At 41.8% G+C, this 18396-nt stretch overlaps 2 protein-coding genes across 6 annotated transcripts in view; one reads left to right on the top strand and one right to left on the bottom strand.

Annotated features, from left to right (window-relative positions):
* The first annotated feature begins 1261 nt into the window (after positions 1-1261).
* On the top strand, positions 1262-9490 carry LOC130212550 (retinoic acid receptor RXR-beta-A-like). Of its 3 annotated transcripts, none has more exons than XM_056443533.1 (12): positions 1262-1390; positions 2636-2829; positions 3031-3184; positions 3558-3737; positions 4132-4185; positions 5506-5666; positions 5820-5949; positions 7012-7138; positions 7256-7297; positions 7399-7490; positions 7591-7696; positions 7830-9490. In XM_056443533.1, the coding sequence occupies exons 2-12, from the start codon at positions 2689-2691 to the stop codon at positions 7975-7977; spliced, it is 1335 nt and encodes a 444-aa protein (XP_056299508.1). In that variant the 5' UTR covers positions 1262-1390; positions 2636-2688; the 3' UTR covers positions 7978-9490. The 3 variants fall into 3 exon arrangements, with proteins under 3 accessions (XP_056299508.1, XP_056299510.1, XP_056299509.1); XM_056443534.1 differs by lacking the exon at positions 1262-1390 and adding an exon at positions 1528-1632; XM_056443535.1 differs by lacking the exon at positions 4132-4185.
* Positions 9491-9681: 191 nt separating this feature from the next.
* LOC130212548 (FH1/FH2 domain-containing protein 3-like) overlaps positions 9682-18396 on the bottom strand; it is an 84833-nt gene continuing 76118 nt past the window's right edge. For all 3 annotated transcript variants that reach the window (XM_056443529.1, XM_056443531.1, XM_056443530.1), the window contains 9 exons: positions 18105-18263; positions 17502-17684; positions 17022-17141; positions 16070-16231; positions 15754-15944; positions 15378-15570; positions 13807-13993; positions 12419-12580; positions 9682-12300 (listed from right to left, as the gene is read on the bottom strand). In XM_056443529.1, coding sequence (XP_056299504.1) covers positions 12218-12300; positions 12419-12580; positions 13807-13993; positions 15378-15570; positions 15754-15944; positions 16070-16231; positions 17022-17141; positions 17502-17684; positions 18105-18263 — 1440 coding nt within the window. In that variant the 3' untranslated portion in view covers positions 9682-12217. The remainder of the gene's footprint in view (positions 12301-12418; positions 12581-13806; positions 13994-15377; positions 15571-15753; positions 15945-16069; positions 16232-17021; positions 17142-17501; positions 17685-18104; positions 18264-18396) is intronic.

The raw sequence follows: 18396 nt of genomic DNA, 5'->3' as shown, positions 1-18396 counted from the left end.
GAAATCAATCGAGTCATAGCAGCAGCACACAAAAAAAAAAAAAAAAAAAAATAAAAAAAGGAGGGGGAGAGGGAAAGAGTGAGGTGGCTGGTGAGAGTAGCTGCATAGCTGGTGAATGTTCTCTTCTCCTCTCTCTCCTATCTCTCCGTGAGGAGGAGGCTGGTGAGAGACCTCTACTCCTCCTGTAGGAGGTGGTGGTGGAGTGGGTGGTCCGGTCCAATATGGACACCAGTTTTTTTCTTTCCCTCCCTCCTCTCCACCACCTGTTCCAGGTGCTCCAGCTGGCAGCCGATGATGGAGCCAGCCTTCCTAACCAGTTTGTTAAGACGGCTGGTGATCTATGTGTCATCATTTGGCAACAGGTTGCATACAAAATAAATATATAATTACATTTCCTGGATTAAAATCACTGATCAGGTCAGGTCAGGTTATGTAAAAGTGACCATGAATTAATCTAATACATATACAGTAATTCAAAATATCTAATTTGTTGACTGGAGAAATTACTCATATGGTTGATGGTCCAAGTGTCCATGATCACTACACTGAAAACCACACCCATGTATCTATATATACATGTTTTGTGTCTATTCATTCAAATATCAAATGAATCCATCTAACTATTGAACAAAATAAATCTGAAAAAAAACAATTTTGTGATATTGGGGTCTGTTGGATCCATGTTGACTGGAAAATGTTAACTTTTCAGGAGGCTGCGTCTGATTTAGTGCAGAAAAAATATATTTTAATATATATGTGTAAAGAAAAAAGAAAAAAAAGTTGTGCAATAGGCTTACTGTATATTCACCTCCAAACGCATTCCTTCTTCGAGGTGTGGCTGTCCAAGAGTTGGCTCAGATTAGGTCTGCTCTGCCAACATCATGTACCTGGGAGTTGTCCACGTATCCTGTGTCAGAGTATCATGCTAATGTGCTTTACATGTAATTTTCCATTACTTATTCCTGAATGCGTCAGCGATATACTATTAAAATGATGCCGTGTGCAGTGGAGTAGATTTTTTTGTGAGCGCCATTTACTTAATTTCAGAACAATATCGAGAGGCGAAGTTACAGCAAACAGTACATATATCTGTTTTTCTTCATAGTTTTTATGCACATGTTTAATTATTTCGCAATGAATCGAAATCACCCAGATTAAATCTAGAAGATCATGTGGCGTTACTGCAGGAGTGTCATATGACACGCTCGTATGGGTGGTCCCATGAGACATTTTGGCTCAAGGGATCCTGGCACCGAGCCACCATGGCCTGTAAACAACAACAGCGTCAAGTTGAAGTAAACTGGATCTAAGTGTCGGCCTGTTGCCTTCCGGGTCTGACTACAGCGAGTACAGAGAAGTTGTGTTCAACAATGCGTCGAAGGTGTTTCTGGTAAGTAATTCCAACCTTCAGACGACCATGAGCTGTTTTGTCATCAACCGCTTCTTCAGACGACCAACCTGAACCGAGCATTGCGCTAACGCTAGCTCCGTTAGCCACATTAGCTTTAATTGCAGCTCACGAGCTAACGTTAATCTTCGCTTTTACCCACGAAGAAAACACAACGCTGATCTACTGATGTTGTGCGATGACCGTCGAGCGAGCAAGCTTCGCCTTTCGTGAACATTACCGGGGTATGATTGTGTCTCAGTTTTACGAAACGCTACAGAATGTGAAACAAGCCAGACAGACGCCGAAGCTAACGTTAGCTCGGGGGGTCATTTATGGGGCGGCAGCTAACGTTAGCTAGCTGACGGTAAAACCAAATGTAGGACCGTAACGTGTCACAGTCACTCATACGTTGTGCCGATATGTAGCTGTTATATTCATGAAAATAACGACGGGCTCTTGTCCTTTTTTATGTTTCGGTTATCATGAACTCAGCCCATGCCGTGCTGCATGTTCCTGCGTCCGTGGCTACATTTAGTAAACGTGTAACGTTGTTGCGATGCCGCCGGGGCTAGCTGACGTTAGCAAACACCGACTCATTTCAGCATTTGTTGGTGTAATAAGCGAAATGGTTTTGGATTTTTGCACAACACGTCGCTCGATCTCAATGTGTTTTCTTCACATTGGAACATTTTGAACGAGGAGGCAAACCAGTTTTGATGTTGAGCTTCAGTGTTAGCTAACGTTAGCTCAGACATGGTGAGGTTTCAACCATATTCATTCACCACCTCTCTGCGTGTCATTCAATATGCGTCACGTTTGTTTTGGCGTCTTGGTTTGGTAGATGTCTTGGCTATAATTCGTTGTTGAAAATGTGATCGTTGACGTCACTGTGTCCTGAAACTAGGGCGACAACCCACGATTATTTGATCGGGGAATCAATTGAAAACAGTGAAAAATACCACATACATTTCCTGAAGTCCAGGATGTTGTTTTCTCTGACTCGCAGTCCATAAGATACCCACATATATTCTAAAACGTCCTCCTCTGAGCCAAGGACTGATAGGCAACTGTGCTTGAAATATATCTGAGATGATTGCGATGTTAACACGATCGTGAAACAGTCGATGTACATTGACCGTACATGTGTTGAACTACTTCCACTCACAACCAGTTACTACAGAGGCTGATGTTATTTACAGGTCCCATTCCCAAAAGAATAACAATGTTTGTTTGTGTCGCCCTCAGATTAATATCCTTCAGACGGGCCGTCTTCCTCTCCACTGGGTAGCAGACTAGCCATGTCCTCACAGCAACTCAACAGTTCAGCCTCCAACAGCCCCACCAACATCCTGGGTTCTCCTTTCTCAGTTATCAGTCCCTCGCTTAACTCCCCAGTAATCTCGCCGTCACTCGGATTTGGACCCATCAGCAACAGTCAGGTAACTGACGGCCATAACAGTCTATGAATTCATGTTATGGATACTTAATTTTTGTGTTTACATAATTAATCTGCTGTAGTTGTAGGGTGTGGGTGCATGGGCATTGAGTTGCAAAATTGGATAATGTAAAAGGTAGTGTTGTATTTTAATATGACATAAAATTAACCAAAGGCATTTTTTTGGGTTGCTTTGTGGGTACAGATTTCTTCTTCAGCACCTATATCAGGGATGCACTCAATCAGCAGCTCTGAAGATATCAAGCCTCCATTTGGCCTGAGGCCTATGCCAGCTCACAGCCCTGGAATAATGTTGTCTCAGAAACGCATGTGTGTCATCTGTGGAGACCGCTCTTCTGGTGAGTGAGGGTGCTAAGAGCAGGATTAGCAGTAGTGAAACATATGATATTCCTTTATTCGTCCCACAGTGGGGACATTTCAAAAATCACAGCAGCAGTGCACATCAGAGCATCAATGAAAATAAATATAAAACACAAAACTAAATACTAAATACTAAATATACAAGTGCTGTTGACAGTTTTATTTAGTTTTAGTGTTGATAATACCCTACTGTCAGATGTTTTTGCCTCAACATTTGAACTAAATGGATCCCACTCACCATTGCTAAATATAAATATAAAATGTGTTGTCTGACTGTTGCCTTCACTTTGGTGTTTTTATTGATTTCCCCAGCAGCTGTTAACTTTCCTTTTTTATTTGTGTAATTTACAGGCAAGCACTACGGAGTGTACAGCTGTGAGGGTTGCAAAGGTTTCTTCAAACGAACTGTGCGCAAAGACCTTAGCTATACCTGCAGAGATAACAAAGAGTGCCTGGTCGACAAACGCCAGCGCAATCGCTGCCAGTACTGCCGCTACCAGAAGTGCCTGGCCATGGGCATGAAGAGGGAAGGTATGCAAGGAGCAGGGTGGCATTAGGGGTCAAAGTCCTATTGGCTATTGAAGGTTTAGGAACACGTTTTGTCGAGAGTTGTCCTACATGCAACGCTACAAAGGTGACATACATTGGAGTTTTCAGCAACAAAGTTAATATACATTTTCAGAACAATTCAAACATTGGCAGTCATTTAAATTTCTTAGAATAACTAATTATGCTAAAGTAAGCCCACTTAAATTGATTAGGTGTTATTGGATTACGACTATTTCTGGCGTAGGTGAGGGTGGATGCTAGATTAGATGAGATAAAGAGTAGAGACGAGTGTATTGGGGCTGGTTTATATAACTAACCCCTCTCCATCTCTTCTCTTCATTTTCTCCTATTCTACCCTTTCTCCATCTTTCAATAGTGATCAAACATGTAAAGTGGATAAAAGAAGATGGAAAAGATGAGGGATGGATGAGTATGACATGAAATCTTAAAGATACTGTATTTTTATGTTACATATAGAATTAGCCTGTTGTATTAGACATGCAAATTTATCGACTGGCAGATTTGTGTTTAAGTACCCAGAAATTATGGGAGAGCGAGGATTGCTGGGGCGTAGTGCCCTGTGAGGGTAGACTGCGCTGTGAAGCAGCTAGACAACAGTCATTTTTTGCTGTGTCATTGTTTTTTTAATCTGATGGAGTGGATTGGTGTTGAAGCAGCATAAGATGTAATGGATCGTTCTAGTTAAGGCCCTCACAGGCCGCACGGTCAGTTTTAAGTATCTTCTGTATACAATACACATGTTATGAGAAGTGTTGCCTCTCTTCCAGGTCTGTGCAGCTCCAGATTTTGGCACAGCCTGTTTTGACACTGCTTAGACACCAGTTAAATCACCCTGTCAGTTTGTAATGGCTGCACTTTCATCAGTCTGATCTGCCAGTGAGATTGGTAGATTGTACATTTTCAAAGAGATTCTGACAGTTCTGTTGTTTTTTTCTAAATTTCATTTGAGAGAAGTCAGAATACATTGGATTAGACAGCAGCTTCTGTTTTCCACCTCACTGAGATCACAGTCTCCTTTTTTGGGTTGCTGTAGAAACTGCAGAATCTTTTTTCCCTCTTTTTTTTTTTACTGCCATCAAATTTTTTAGCAAACTTCACTTTCTAGTGTCTGTTGTCCGCATTAAGACGGCACCGCTCTGGAGTAATGCTGCCATTTCATGTGGGGTGGGAACAACAATAGATGTTTAGATGCATTGTGATTCTGTCTTTAACACTTTAGTTTGCATGTTAGCGAACTGGAAGGCATGTTAATAACAAACTCATGCATGCGACTTCAACCTGCCAGTGGCTATACCTCTGTTGAGCAAGGAAGTTCATTCATCTGTCCTTTCATGATGGATATTAGTTATGCTATTGTGAGTGTACTACACAGGAGAACAAGTATGGAGATGAAGATACAATGAGAAACATTTCATAATTGGTTATAAACTCCCTAAATCAGAATGAAATATTGAGGAATGTACCAAAGATGGCCCACACTATTCATTGACAGCAATCCACTGAATCTATTTGTTCTGTCAATATTCCACTATTTGTCGAGACGGCAGAGGATTTGAATAGGACTTTGTCAGTGCAGCAACATCCCTGCAAAGGGACAGGGTAGTTTGCATACTATCTCTCTTTAACCCATAAATCCATCACTTTTCATTTTTTCATTCTTCATTATTTATCATCATCTCATTCCTTGTATCTCCCCCACCACTGTTTCCTTATGTGTCGTCTGACGCAGCCGTCCAGGAGGAGCGCCAGCGGAACAGGGAGCGCGAAGGCGAGCTGGAGTTCAGCGTGGGAGTGAATGAGGAGATGCCCGTCGAGAAGATTTTAGAGGCAGAAACTGCTGTGGAGCAGAAGACCGAGCTTCACTCTGACGGCGGCTCTGCAGGCAACTCTGTGAGTGGTTACAACATGGCAATCAATATCCTGTTTTGCAAAAGCATGGTGGCTTTGGCTCTCACGTCTTGAGAATAACCTAATTCAAAACATACTCGGAAGTGCAGGTTTGCTTAATTTTCTGGATGTACAACTTTATCTGTTTGGTTTCAGCCCCATGATGCCGTGACCAACATCTGTCAGACTGCAGACAAGCAGCTGTTTGCCTTGGTGGAGTGGGCAAAGAGAATCCCTCATTTTTCTGAACTGCCCCTTGATGACCAGGTCATCCTCCTGCGTGCAGGTACAATGAGCAAAATAATAACCCATTATGTACAGAACCGTTTACGTGGCGTTCCGCTCCACCCGTCTTTGTGCCTGTTCTACTTTACACTGCTCTCTAGAATAGTTAAGGAGGCTATCGTTAGGGTCTTATCAATACGAGTACTCCTCTCGATACTGCTTATCCGGTCACTTCCTTATCGATGCTCTTATTTCTCGCATTTAAACAACATTTTATTCTTAAGCAGCAACTATAATATTTCAATGCCCACAACGAATGTAAATAAAATAAATTATATATAAAATAGACAGTATTCCTTGCAGCAGCGGTCAAATGATCAAACTGTATGACGTCGCTGACATTCCCTGTCGTGGTCGAGGATGGGCGGCTGCTCGCCAAACGGTCGAGAGCTGAATGTCTGCACAGTCGTGTTCGACAAATGTTGTGTGTGCACAACTCCGACCCTCGTGCAAAGACGGGGACGGAGGATGTTTTCAACGTGGCTTTTTGCCTGGATCTCTCGTTCCGTCACTCCGGCCCCTTTCGATGCTCTGGATATTTACGACCGTGTCTTATCGGTTCCCGTTTAGGAACGTGTTTTTTTTCGGAGAGTTTACGTAAAGGGTGTGCAGATGTGCTGAAAACATTTAATTTACACATCTGAATAACTAAACCCTACAATGAACCACAAAGTAAAAGCAAAATAAATATTTATGTGTTGGTTAAAGTCTGTTGGTTAACCCTTTGCTGCCCTTTACATCAATTCTAGCATGCAGAGCAACTTTAATATTCCCACCAGTGAATACTCAAAGCGATGATACGCTTGTTGATAACCTCAATGTCGGTGTTTGTGCGTGCATAGGAACGCTGAAGTCTGTTAATTAATGCACAGTAAAATACATTTGAGGATGGCAACAGGAATTCTTATGAGTTCAGATTGCAACCACGGGAGGGAATTCTGCAAGTCAAAGACTTCTTCTTTTGAAACCGCTTTTCATTGTGGGCGTAATTTCACCTTCAGAACCGCTGACATGTTTTGACTGATATTTCCACCTGACGGTTTAATTGTTCCCCGTCTTTCAGGCTGGAATGAGCTCCTCATTGCCTCATTCTCCCACCGCTCCATCGGTCTGAAGGATGGAGTTCTCTTGGCCTCTGAGCTGCAGCGCGACAACGCACACAACGCCGGAGTTGGAGCCATTTTTGACAGGTGCATCTACGGACTTAAAGAACTGCCAGCATACTCAAAAATATGTTGAAACTATTGCCGTTGTCTAATATTTCCCATATGTGTCGTGTCTTTATAATAACTGGGTTTTTAAAACAGGGAGAGTGTGCAGAGTGCAGAGGTCGGTGCCATATTTGACAGGTAATTTTACACTTTTGTGATATTAATGTTTGTGTTTGAGTCGACAAAATGTGTGTACTTTCCTCATTATACTCATTGTATTTTTCATTGTCATTATTTAGGGTCCTTACAGAGCTCGTCAATAAAATGAGAGATATGCAAATGGACAAAACGGAGCTGGGCTGCCTCCGAGCCATCGTCCTATTCAACCCAGGTTTCTATGCAATGCTTCTATCTAAAAAGAAAGCTTATCTTTACAAAATAATTTGTATTGTTGAGCACATGATGAATATATTGTCTATATAATCTTGCAGATGCTAAAGGGCTCTCCAACACCGGCGAGGTGGAACTCCTTCGAGAAAAGGTCTATGCATCATTGGAAGCCTACTGCAAACAGAAATACCCGGAGCAGCAGGGAAGGTAAACGTCCTCAACCATCACACGCTCGGCCTCGTCTTGTTTTTCACTCGATAAAGTAGAACGCCAACGTTGAACATACCGGTTTCTTCGTTCACGATGTCGAACTAAAGGATGCCTTTTGTGCTTGATGCAGGTTTGCTAAGCTCCTCCTGCGACTGCCAGCACTGCGATCCATCGGCTTGAAGTGCTTGGAGCATCTTTTCTTTTTCAAGCTGATCGGTGACACACCTATTGACACTTTTCTCATGGAAATGCTTGAAGCTCCCCATCAGTTGTCATAAATAGGAAACGCGTCCTGTGGTTAGGTTTAGATGGCTGAAGTCTGGGAAGCTGGAGTGGGACTGGAGTGGCACTAAGTTCTTTGAAGATTTGTCAATTTGTCTCACTGCTGTCTGGGTTCCACTATTTTAGTGCAGCACAGATTTTCTCTTTAGACCAAACCCAAGGCGGGGCATGATCTACAAGCTGGTGCTATATGTTGAAATAACTTCATGAGTAACGATGGTTATAAAAGAAAAAAAAGAAGGTATTTTAAAAAATGTAAACATATACATATTTCCCTCACAGGAGCTATAATTTGGGTAACATTTTTATATAAGCTTTTTAGACAAAGTTTAACATCAACATTCAGTTGGTTCTCCAACTGAACTGACCCCCCCCCCCCCCCATTTTTTTTTTTAATGAAGGCCACCTCAATCATGTGTATGCATTAAGGAAGTAGTCTTCTTTTTATAATTCTTAATTCAAGACAGCTCTAAAAGAATATAATTGTTCCAAACGGTCACCTTAAACTGTGTCCAACCACAGCGCCGAGTTTACTTGTTTCCATTGCAGAAGATTAAATCCCAACAGTGACCCTGTGATAGACAAGTCCGTGGTCGACACCGTCAGGGTCGACTCGTCTGTGTTGATGGAGGATCAGCTTTATGTGTGGTAATATACAGTTAGTGTTGTTTACTTCTTTGCCATTTTATAAATCTAATCACTTTGTGGTTAACGATTAATCTGCACTGCACACTTGCCATGTACTATTTCTAAAACACTTTTAAAATATTGACTGGCCTTTAAATAGTCAGGCGTCTGTATTTTGGTGCTATTTCAGTAATAATTTGACATAATTGCAGTTGCACACCAAACCACGAACCGAAGAAAATATGCAAAAGTGAAAATCCCTTTGTTAATCTTTGTTAAAAATGTAGCAATATAAGATGTAAACTGCATAAGAGCTTTCTGCCTGTCAGTCATTCAGGGGTTTTACAAAGTAAATCATGTCTGGTGGAAAGGGAAAACTCCATTTTGTAATTTATCTACACAATTCAAAGGTACTGTGCAAAAGTAATTGTTCAGGGAAAATGTATATTGACAAATTAGAATTATGATCAGGATATACAAATTATATAATTCTTAATATGTGCCCTTGTCTTTAGTTATCAGCTAGTATAAAGCAGAACATGTCTTGGGTTGCACTGGATTTGCTGAGACTGTTTCAGCTGATTTTTATTTGTTGTGCTTTTTTTATGCTCAATTGTATTCTCCAACCTCCCCCCCAACCTTTTTTTTTTGTAGGTAGCCGTCTTGTTCGTCATGTCTACAATTTATTAAAAGCAAACCATAATCACATTTAGATCCATAACACCTGTGGAAGTATAGGAATGTTAAACGAGACCAAGCGAGGTCTGTATGACGGCCATGTGTAAACCCCAGATGAGCTTCATCGACCTCGACGTGCTCTTGAACATAAAGTGACTTGAAGCATCGGTGGTGTGGACTGAGAATAAAGTGGCTTACGTTTTCTCTTGTCTACCTTTTTCCCCCTACGGTGTTGGATAAATATTGACACTTGTTTGTGTAAATCTTTTGTGTTTGTTGGCCATCTTTCTTTATTTTTCATCATGCTGATAATTTGCCATGATATAATATTTATTATTTAGCTTAGCCTGTTTCAAATTGAAAGCACATCAGTAGTTCAAAAAGTAAACTGGGAAAACAGTGACAAACACGAGATCTTTAATTTTAATTAAAGTGAACAGGGTGCAGCTCATGGCCAGTTCACACGATGCAAAGACTTGTTATGACGTACTAAACTAGGATGGACATACTAGGATATGACTTTGTGACCTTTTATGGAAGCATTCAACATACCATACTAGATACTTCAAAAATGTCAATGGATTTAATGAGACTTTATTGTTTTTGTTACATGTTTTTCTTTTTGCTGTGGGCATAGACACGATAGAAGCCTCGGTTGAAATGCACTTGTGTCAAGTTCCACAGTGACGTCATGACACAGGCAGCTCGTGGGCTCATGTTAAATTAGAAGAATAAAATGCTGAGTGCAATGAAATCAAAGGGTTGCCACGGGACTAAAAGGTGAATTTCATGAATATGTTTCACCATGTTTGTTACAGTCTGAAGTAAAACGGTTCAATACCACCAACTCTACAGCAGTGAACCTCCTTTTGTATCAAGCAGGAGACGCGTCGTTAAACCAGTCATGGCTTAGTTTGCTTAAATTATATTTCGAATAATACTGCTTTTAGTCTGAAACTATTCTACACATGGAGCAAAAACAACAGAAACAAAGACATTGTCATCACATGTACATCATTTTGCAGCGTTCCCCCTATATTATTTTACACATCTATTCTGTCTGACATAAATCAGTACAATCTGGGAAACACAATGAGCTCGTCCTCCGTAACTTCAGTTCTTAGAGTTGCATGCTACACAAAGTCTAAGGTGCTGAATCGTTTTCACTTAATTCTTAAAACAAAAAAACATACTGCTGGTGTGGTTTTATGTCGCTTTACCGTAATGTTGCGCTACATTCTTGTTTCTCTTAATGGCCATCTTTCCATCACAGTGTGAATTTGCAAGTGAATAAATGTATCTATATAAACTGAAATATGATGATAAACATAGCCACGGCCATTCCTAATTAGTAGCACAATGAGTCAATCAACAGTCCAAAAACAATCAACATGTTAAACTGTGGGCTCTGTCTTCTTCACTACAATACATACAGATGTACATGTTTTAAAACATAAGTGATTTTATATTTGTCCATATTATTTATTGTCATGTAACCCCCCCCCCCCGATGTTCTTCTTCATAGTTATGGAATGAAGCGCCACGTCCTGTGAATAACAAACTAAGATCTCCAGTGATGCCAGTTGAGCTCCATGTTTATTTGGCCTGGTCTATTTTCAACTCCTACATTTGACGTAGATCTCGACTAGAGTGGAACAATGCATCTCTATATTCTACAGTAAGGCAACACGATACAGCTTATGTGCATGACCAATCCTAAATTGTCATAAATATTTTTAAAGCTATCTTCATAACATACTATTTGATCCAAAACATAACATGGAAAAAAACATTTCTTTGCCAGGACAAGTCTAAAAACACTGGTTTAAAATAAATCACAGCTCTTGAATGATGTACACTGCAGTATTATCCTCTCGCCACTCAGACTGCACATCTGAAGCAACATTTTCTTGATAATATGTCCCTGAAAACATCTTAATAAATAAATGTCTCTGAAAGGCACTCTGAGATGTGCAGCTCATAGTTTCTCTGAAGATTGCTCACTTGCGACGCGGTGCCTTCCTTCCTCAAACCGCCTCCGGCTGTTCACTCAAGCAGTGACGAGAGGTTGCATTACGCCACTCGTCCACATTTGTTGAAGCTAAAAATGTCGATGAAACGAGTGGTCTCGCCAGTCTCACGGAGAACAACTGGACTGGGCACTGCGATCTTTAAAATATGTCTCTGCTAAATTTCTTGTCCAGTCAACTAACAGACCAACAAAGCCTTCGATGTTCATGAAGCTTGAATGTGTCCACTTGGATTAGAAATTACAAACTGTGCAACTATTGATTTGCAGGTTAAACTGTTGAGTCTATTTTCAGATGTCAGTGGTTCATCAGTGTCAAGGATTTTCAAATTCCTTTGACACCATACTTTTACATCCAGTGCAATTGTTCCTTATTTGAACACCTTCTTGAGCAAAATGAAAAGAAACATGAAACTACCACAGTAGTATACAACAGAACACGCCTCTGCACAAAGCCATCCATTCAACAGGCAACCTCTCTTTCTATTTGTCTCTGGAGCTGCAGGCTGGGACTCACACGAAGCAGCAGGGAGTGGAGTGTCTGGGCCAGCTGTTTGGATGCACCTTCTGCGAGACGCTGTTGCACAGGTGTTTGGGTGCAATGTCACGTTGGAAGGATGAATGCGATTTAGTCTTGCGAGGGAGCGTCATCGGTGATTATCCAGCAACAGCAACATTTAGTGGTTCTGCTCTCTCTGACCAACAGTTCAGGAATAAAAACCGTTGTGTCCACTCTCTTCCGGAAGTGTCAAGCCGATGTGAACCAAATGCATGAAGATGAGGTCAAACTCATCGAAGCTGCGAGGGAATTTGAGCGCCGAGCCAGAGTGAGTAGCCAGTTTGGGTGCCGGCGTTGGAGGGGCAGGGAAAGGTCTTCGGGACGTCCTGACGGCGTGTCCAGCTCACACCTGCATCTCTGAACCACTGGACAAGCCGAGCGCGTTTGCCTCCTCTGTTGTCAAACCGCTCTTCAGCGTCCTCCTCACTGTGCAGCCAGGGAACAAAGTGTGTTATTACAGTGTTTGCACAGGCAGGAGATTAAATGTATCTGCGTGATAATTAATTATTGTCTTGACTCTTGGCCGGTGGTTGACGTGACTCACGTGATTTTCGGTTGGCTCGGGACCGCCTCCTCTCCCGAGGTTGTGTCCGCTGGCTGGGCCCCTGAGTGGCTGACCTTACAATCCTCTCCATAATCTCATCAGCTGTGTCATCTGTGCAGTTTACTGGGTCGTCACTGGCAGAGCACCATGGGGCCACGCGCCCTACAACAATGAGGTCAGAATGAATCAGAAAACAACAGACTCAGCATAACAGGGTTTAAGAAAACAAGACGGGGTAAGGGGTTCTGTGGTGTTAACTCATTATCTTAATAACGCTCAGATGCTAATATGTATACGCTCTAATGTTATAACAATTGTAGCGGTTACATGTTGAACAGATGTATTGATACAATATCTGCCTCTTACTCGCAAATGTTTTAATGCAGTAATGAGCGTAGTCGTCGTCAACTCGAGTAACATTACTTCCCCTGGTCCACCGCAGCCTAGTTGCTCTGTAGCCGACTTCGTCCGTGTGTGTGTGTGTGTGTGTGTGTGTGTTTGTTTATCTCTCTCTGGAACCCGAGAGAAGAGGAGATGCTGATGTAACAAATTATACCAAAACATTTTATGTACTAATAAAAAACACCAGTAGCGTCTGGGCTTATCACGTCTTTGTTGCTTCCTAACTTCGCACCAGGGCCATATTAATACCTGTTTTTGCACACATCCCTAACTTTAGATAATATAAAAACAAGACAGTTTCAGTGAGTCCGTTTCATGGCGGTGCTACATGGCCAGACTCCCTGGAGGAGAAACCCCTCCGTTTGTAGACATAAATAGATTTTGTTAGGCTTACAAAAAAATGACAATTCTTAGTTTCAGGGGATTATACACTAAGGAAAACATTAGTTATTAATATTATAACCATTAATCTTATATTTCATTTCTGCCAATTAATTCCTCTAAATATCTGCTCCTTTAATGATAGTTCTCTTCTCTTGTGCTTTGTTCCCACCTTGTCTATCTGAATTGGATTCATGCAGTGGAGGAGTTACCACAAACTAAGACAGTTCAAATGTGTTATCTAATAATCAATATAAGTATTTTGCTGATGTAACCGGTGAGAGCTTATAGTGGCTTTCTAGTGTTTTACAATCACGATTCCTGCATATATTCTGGTCTGTACACAATTTCCCAGCAACTCATCCTGTACTTGTTGGGATATTTCTGACTGGCCCAAAGTCTTCGGCAGCCAAAAATACCAGTCCCACTGAATAAACTGAAAGGTTTCAGGACGGATTACTTCAGTACGCAACTGAAATACTGGTGCTGTGCTCCTGGAACAACTATAACCACACAACAATGTAACATTGCAGTATACTGGATGCATGGTGATGATATAATAATAAAAAGCTATGTCGGGGTTTCACCATGTTTATGAGACTGACCTCTGGTGCTGCTCGCTCTGGTGCGTGTGCGGAGGCCTGGCACCGTGGACGCCGCACTCTCTCCGCCCTGCAAGCTGCTCTTTAGTATGGCCTTCATGCTCTCATGTTCAGCTGCATCCTCAGCATACTGGATACCCTGAGCCTGAACCTCCTGTGAGTCTGATGGGGCACCGCCGAATTTACCACTCTGGATGGGAAGGACAAAGGATTGCGTTATATTTATAGGAGAGAGTGAAACATAACTTGTTGTTCTGGAACCTTTAGTATTTAGGGAAACTAGCTTTTAATATGAAACGGCATACAGTTTAATATCTACTTGGGAACAGGCTTTTCACAGCCTCAATGACATTGTTTTGGAGGTGTTTCACATACACATTAAAAGTGCTGTTTACGCTGTGACACACACACACACACACATGTTTGCACCAATGCAGACATGCCAGGTTGCAGAGCACAGCTTCCCTGTGGAGGTCCATTCATTTATACCGGCGGCAACTCGTCCAGTGAGATGTTCTCAACACACTAGCTGACGGCATGCGAGCGTCTCCTTTTCTCTCTGAGTCAGAACCGTGAAGCGTTCTCATTCAAGGAAGGTCATCGCCACATCGAGCCTGTCAGTCTTACTGATGACTCCATTGTTAAATCTCCCATTATTGTAAAGTTATGACAGCACAGTCTGGTGCAATGTTAGTCACAACAGGAAGTTCACATGCACTTGTTCTCACACAAATTCACCCCCCTACCTCACTATCATCGTCATCCTCACTCTACAGAGATGAAGGAAATGGAAGAAAAAAATGCCAAAAGATGTGTTGTAAATACAATGCAGTGCTGGTGTCAAGTGAAAACTTTCATATACAAAATGACACATTTCTAGAGTTTTCAGATTGATAAACACACTACTAACTTGTCTAAATTGGTTGTTACAACGGTTGTAGCATTTTTTCATCCGATAGAAAAACCTGTAATCCTTGATTTGGGTCGTAAACGTTCAACTTTTTGAGAACTGAAAGTGAAACTTATCTTCGCTAGCTATCTACAGTAGTATAGGTAATACACAGACTGTAGATAATACCATATACAACCCACTTCAAACACTCCAAACTAGCCATTCAAGGCGTTAGCCTTGTTATTTCTCCTTCAGGGACGTCCAGAGGTTTGACTTTTCACACAGTGATTGAATTAGGGTCCTTTTGAAGAGCGAGGGGCCCCTGCCAATGCTCACTGTGGAGTAGCAGACTCCTCTGGGTTTAAAGGGTTTTAATCATGCAGGGAGGTGTTTGCTCTGGCCTGACTTGGACAGAACGAGAAACACTAAAAACAACTCACTGATTGTTGTTACAGTAACCTATACATGTGATTACTGAGGACCTGCGCTGACGCAATTGTAAATGTATGCCATGTCCCTCCGAAATACCACGTTTGGCTCTTTAACCACATTAAGGTTATAACTAGTGCCGAGGGATTTCTCATATTGTCTCATAGAATTGAGAAAGTACAAACTAAACAAAGACAATCAGGAAATGGAGAAAGTGTACGTGCGAGCCTTGCTCGTGGTGTAGAGCACTTACATCTGTGATCATTTTCCCCCTGGTCTTGTTCCTCTCTCGGTGGTTGGCCCTCTTCTGTTTCTGTTGGAGCACGCGCTCTCTTGTTGTGCGATACTCCAGGGCAAACTCACTCAGGATCTTGCTAAAGCGATGAATGCTGACCTCACGTACCGCGTATATCGGATGGCCGAGGAACAGCAGAAAGGCATGAAACCTGCAGATGTTTAGAGAAACATCACATCAATCTCCTGGGATCCTTAGTTTAAGCATGCTTCACAAAGTAACACAAGTCACCATGAATGAACAACAAAAAAAGAGATACACATATAAAATATATCTATTTTATGAAAAAAATTAAGAAATACTTTATCCAGCATTGTACAACACCTGAGCATACCTGTTGAGTATTCTTCGATGTACAATCTTCAGAATAATGATTCTCTCTGCACAATCTTTGAGGAAGTCTGACATTTTTTGTTTCAACGGTGGTTTCATCTCGTGCTTCGCAATGACCTTGAGGTGATCCCATGATGCTTTGCACCTTCGCTCCATTTGGGCCAGATTGTCTTGAAGCTGGTCAAAGTCCACCTGACAAAATATCACAGAATTGTTGAGGACTCTCTTTAGTGGATATGACATTTCACTTTCTGCTACTCGTAACAAACTGATACTTTAAACAAATTTTTTTAATGAGTTCTTAAATAGTAAACAACCTTGGTCAATCGGGTGATAGCTCCTATTTCAGAGTAGAGATCAGTGCTGTCTGGAAACTTCTCCACCACGATGGCGCAGGCGTGGTGCAGCAGGGACTGCTTATGAACTGTGTCCTTCACCTCCGGGACTTTCTCCAAGTAATTGAGCTCAAAGCCTTTAGCCTAGAGATGCATGAATACACAGCAGCACGGTCACAACGTGGGACGGAAACAACTGTCTGAAATTAAAAATCAAGAGTCTCTAGTCAAGGACTAAATTGCAGTGAATTTCCTTTTTGGCACAGTCAGAAAAACGTCTCGATGGCGTGTGCCAAGTGTAGATTCATTAGGCTGGTGATTATCAAAAACCACAATCTATTTCAGACCTGACTGATTGTTCTGCAGCGGAGCTAAAAGAAGCCCGGGCATATCATGAAAGACGTAATCCCAATAGGATCTCCCTTGTTCTGCTGCCAGTTTTAAATGGCTTGCTGCAAAATATAAATGCAGCCGTTATTTACGGTAACTTCTTGTTTTGATATTGATGACTTATCCCTGTTGGATTGTTGGCTCTCATATTCCATTGACATCGAGACAAAAAACCTCCATCACAAAGTAGAACAAAAACAATGCAAGACACAAGATACAAGTTCACACACAAGCAACCAAACACATGCTGTCAGAACCACCCCCCCCCCCCCCCCCACACACACACACACATTTCTTCTCCCAGAGCCAGGCTCAGCAGAGGCCTTGACGAGCGTTTTTACTGCAGAAGGACAGTGTCTGGCGCAGACAGTCAGGCAGCACATTCTTCTACACATAGAGAGACGACTGTTATCCATTCCAAATAAATATGTGTGGGGGAGTTGGGGGAGCGTGGGAGGAAATGGAGGAAGTGAGTATAAGGCAGAGGGAGAGAAAGTGAAGAAACAGGAACCTCTGAGCCATATATGTGTTGAGGGTTACTCACATTGGTGCCGTTGAGGAAGTTGCCAATGGCCAACAATGTGGTCAAGATGTAGCGGAGTGTCTTGTTTTTCTCTAACTGGTCCATCCCTTCTTTGAGGTCCTGCAGAGGCTCTGCCACTTCCTAAAAGAGCATGAACATTAAGAATGATGTTATTTACTTTTGCCTGTTCACGTTTCTGTCAATTGACTCGGCTCTTCTTTCCCCCTGATAACAATGTACAGTAAACTGTCTGTATGCATATGTCTGATTCCCTCTGTTACCAGTCTGGATGCCAAATTAAGCTAAGCAGCTGCTGGCTGTCGCATCATAACAAGTGTAGAGAGATGACGGTGTACAACTGTTACTTTAAAACCTTTAAAAGAAAAATAGAACCCAACAACAAGACATTCAAGAATTAATAAAACAAAAATGATGTTTTATTTCTGTTACTCCATCAGGACAGGAGTGCTTGAGGTTGAAATAGTCGGGGATGTGTCTGACCTTCTCGATAAGCTCATAGTCCATCTTGAATGCCCACAGCTGCAGGCGAGCAGACAGCTCTGTGATGGAGGAGAGGGTGAGAAGGAACTGCTCCGCACTGCCCAGGGGGATGTCGGGGCTGACCAGCTGAGCCTCCTGGATCCTCTGCTTCTCTTCTTCCGTGGGGATCATTGTCAAGATTTTCTAGAAGAGTGACGCAGAAACCAAAGAAGGGGATGGGAAAGGATCAGGGCTTATATACAGGATCACTCATCAAGTCAACCTATCAAACATGCTTTAACACTGAAGTCAAGTATTTCAGGGAGTAAATCAAAGACGGGGACATGAAACAAATTGATTCTGATTTTTCTCGCTCTGTTAAGATAAGATGTTGCTAATTTTTCACAAAGCTTGAGTGACAGGAAATCACAAGAAGTGTCAACATTGTGGGTCGTTCCATCTACAACTCTCTTGTTAGTGGACGTGTATTTTCTTGTGCTGCTGAGTCGATATGATTAATTTATTTTTGACCCAGTGAGCTTAAATACTTTATTTGATAGAATATGCAGTATTTATACATACAGTACAAATTTAGATGCAGAAGGTATCTTTGAAAAAGCTTACCTCAATGCCTTCCTTGTTCAGTGCGTACTCATCAAAGTTGAGAATAGCCGTCTTAATGGTGCGAGGAGGAGGTAACACAGTCAGGCCAATGTTTATGGCGTTGCTGCGTTTTGAGTCCAGGACTATGATTTCTTGTCGTTTACCATCAACAACTGCTTTCTATAAGAGATACAAATCATCATTATATTAGATCATGTTATGTGTGCACTGGATGCAGCTCTTAATGGGTTAATTAATCAATCAATCAAACTTTTATTACAGACTCAAGGTCCAGATAGTACAAAACATTAAA

This window comes from Pseudoliparis swirei, chromosome 22 (assembly GCF_029220125.1).
Source record: "Pseudoliparis swirei isolate HS2019 ecotype Mariana Trench chromosome 22, NWPU_hadal_v1, whole genome shotgun sequence".
Taxonomy (NCBI): domain Eukaryota; kingdom Metazoa; phylum Chordata; class Actinopteri; order Perciformes; family Liparidae; genus Pseudoliparis; species Pseudoliparis swirei.
This window is presented reverse-complemented; position numbering and strand designations above follow the sequence as displayed.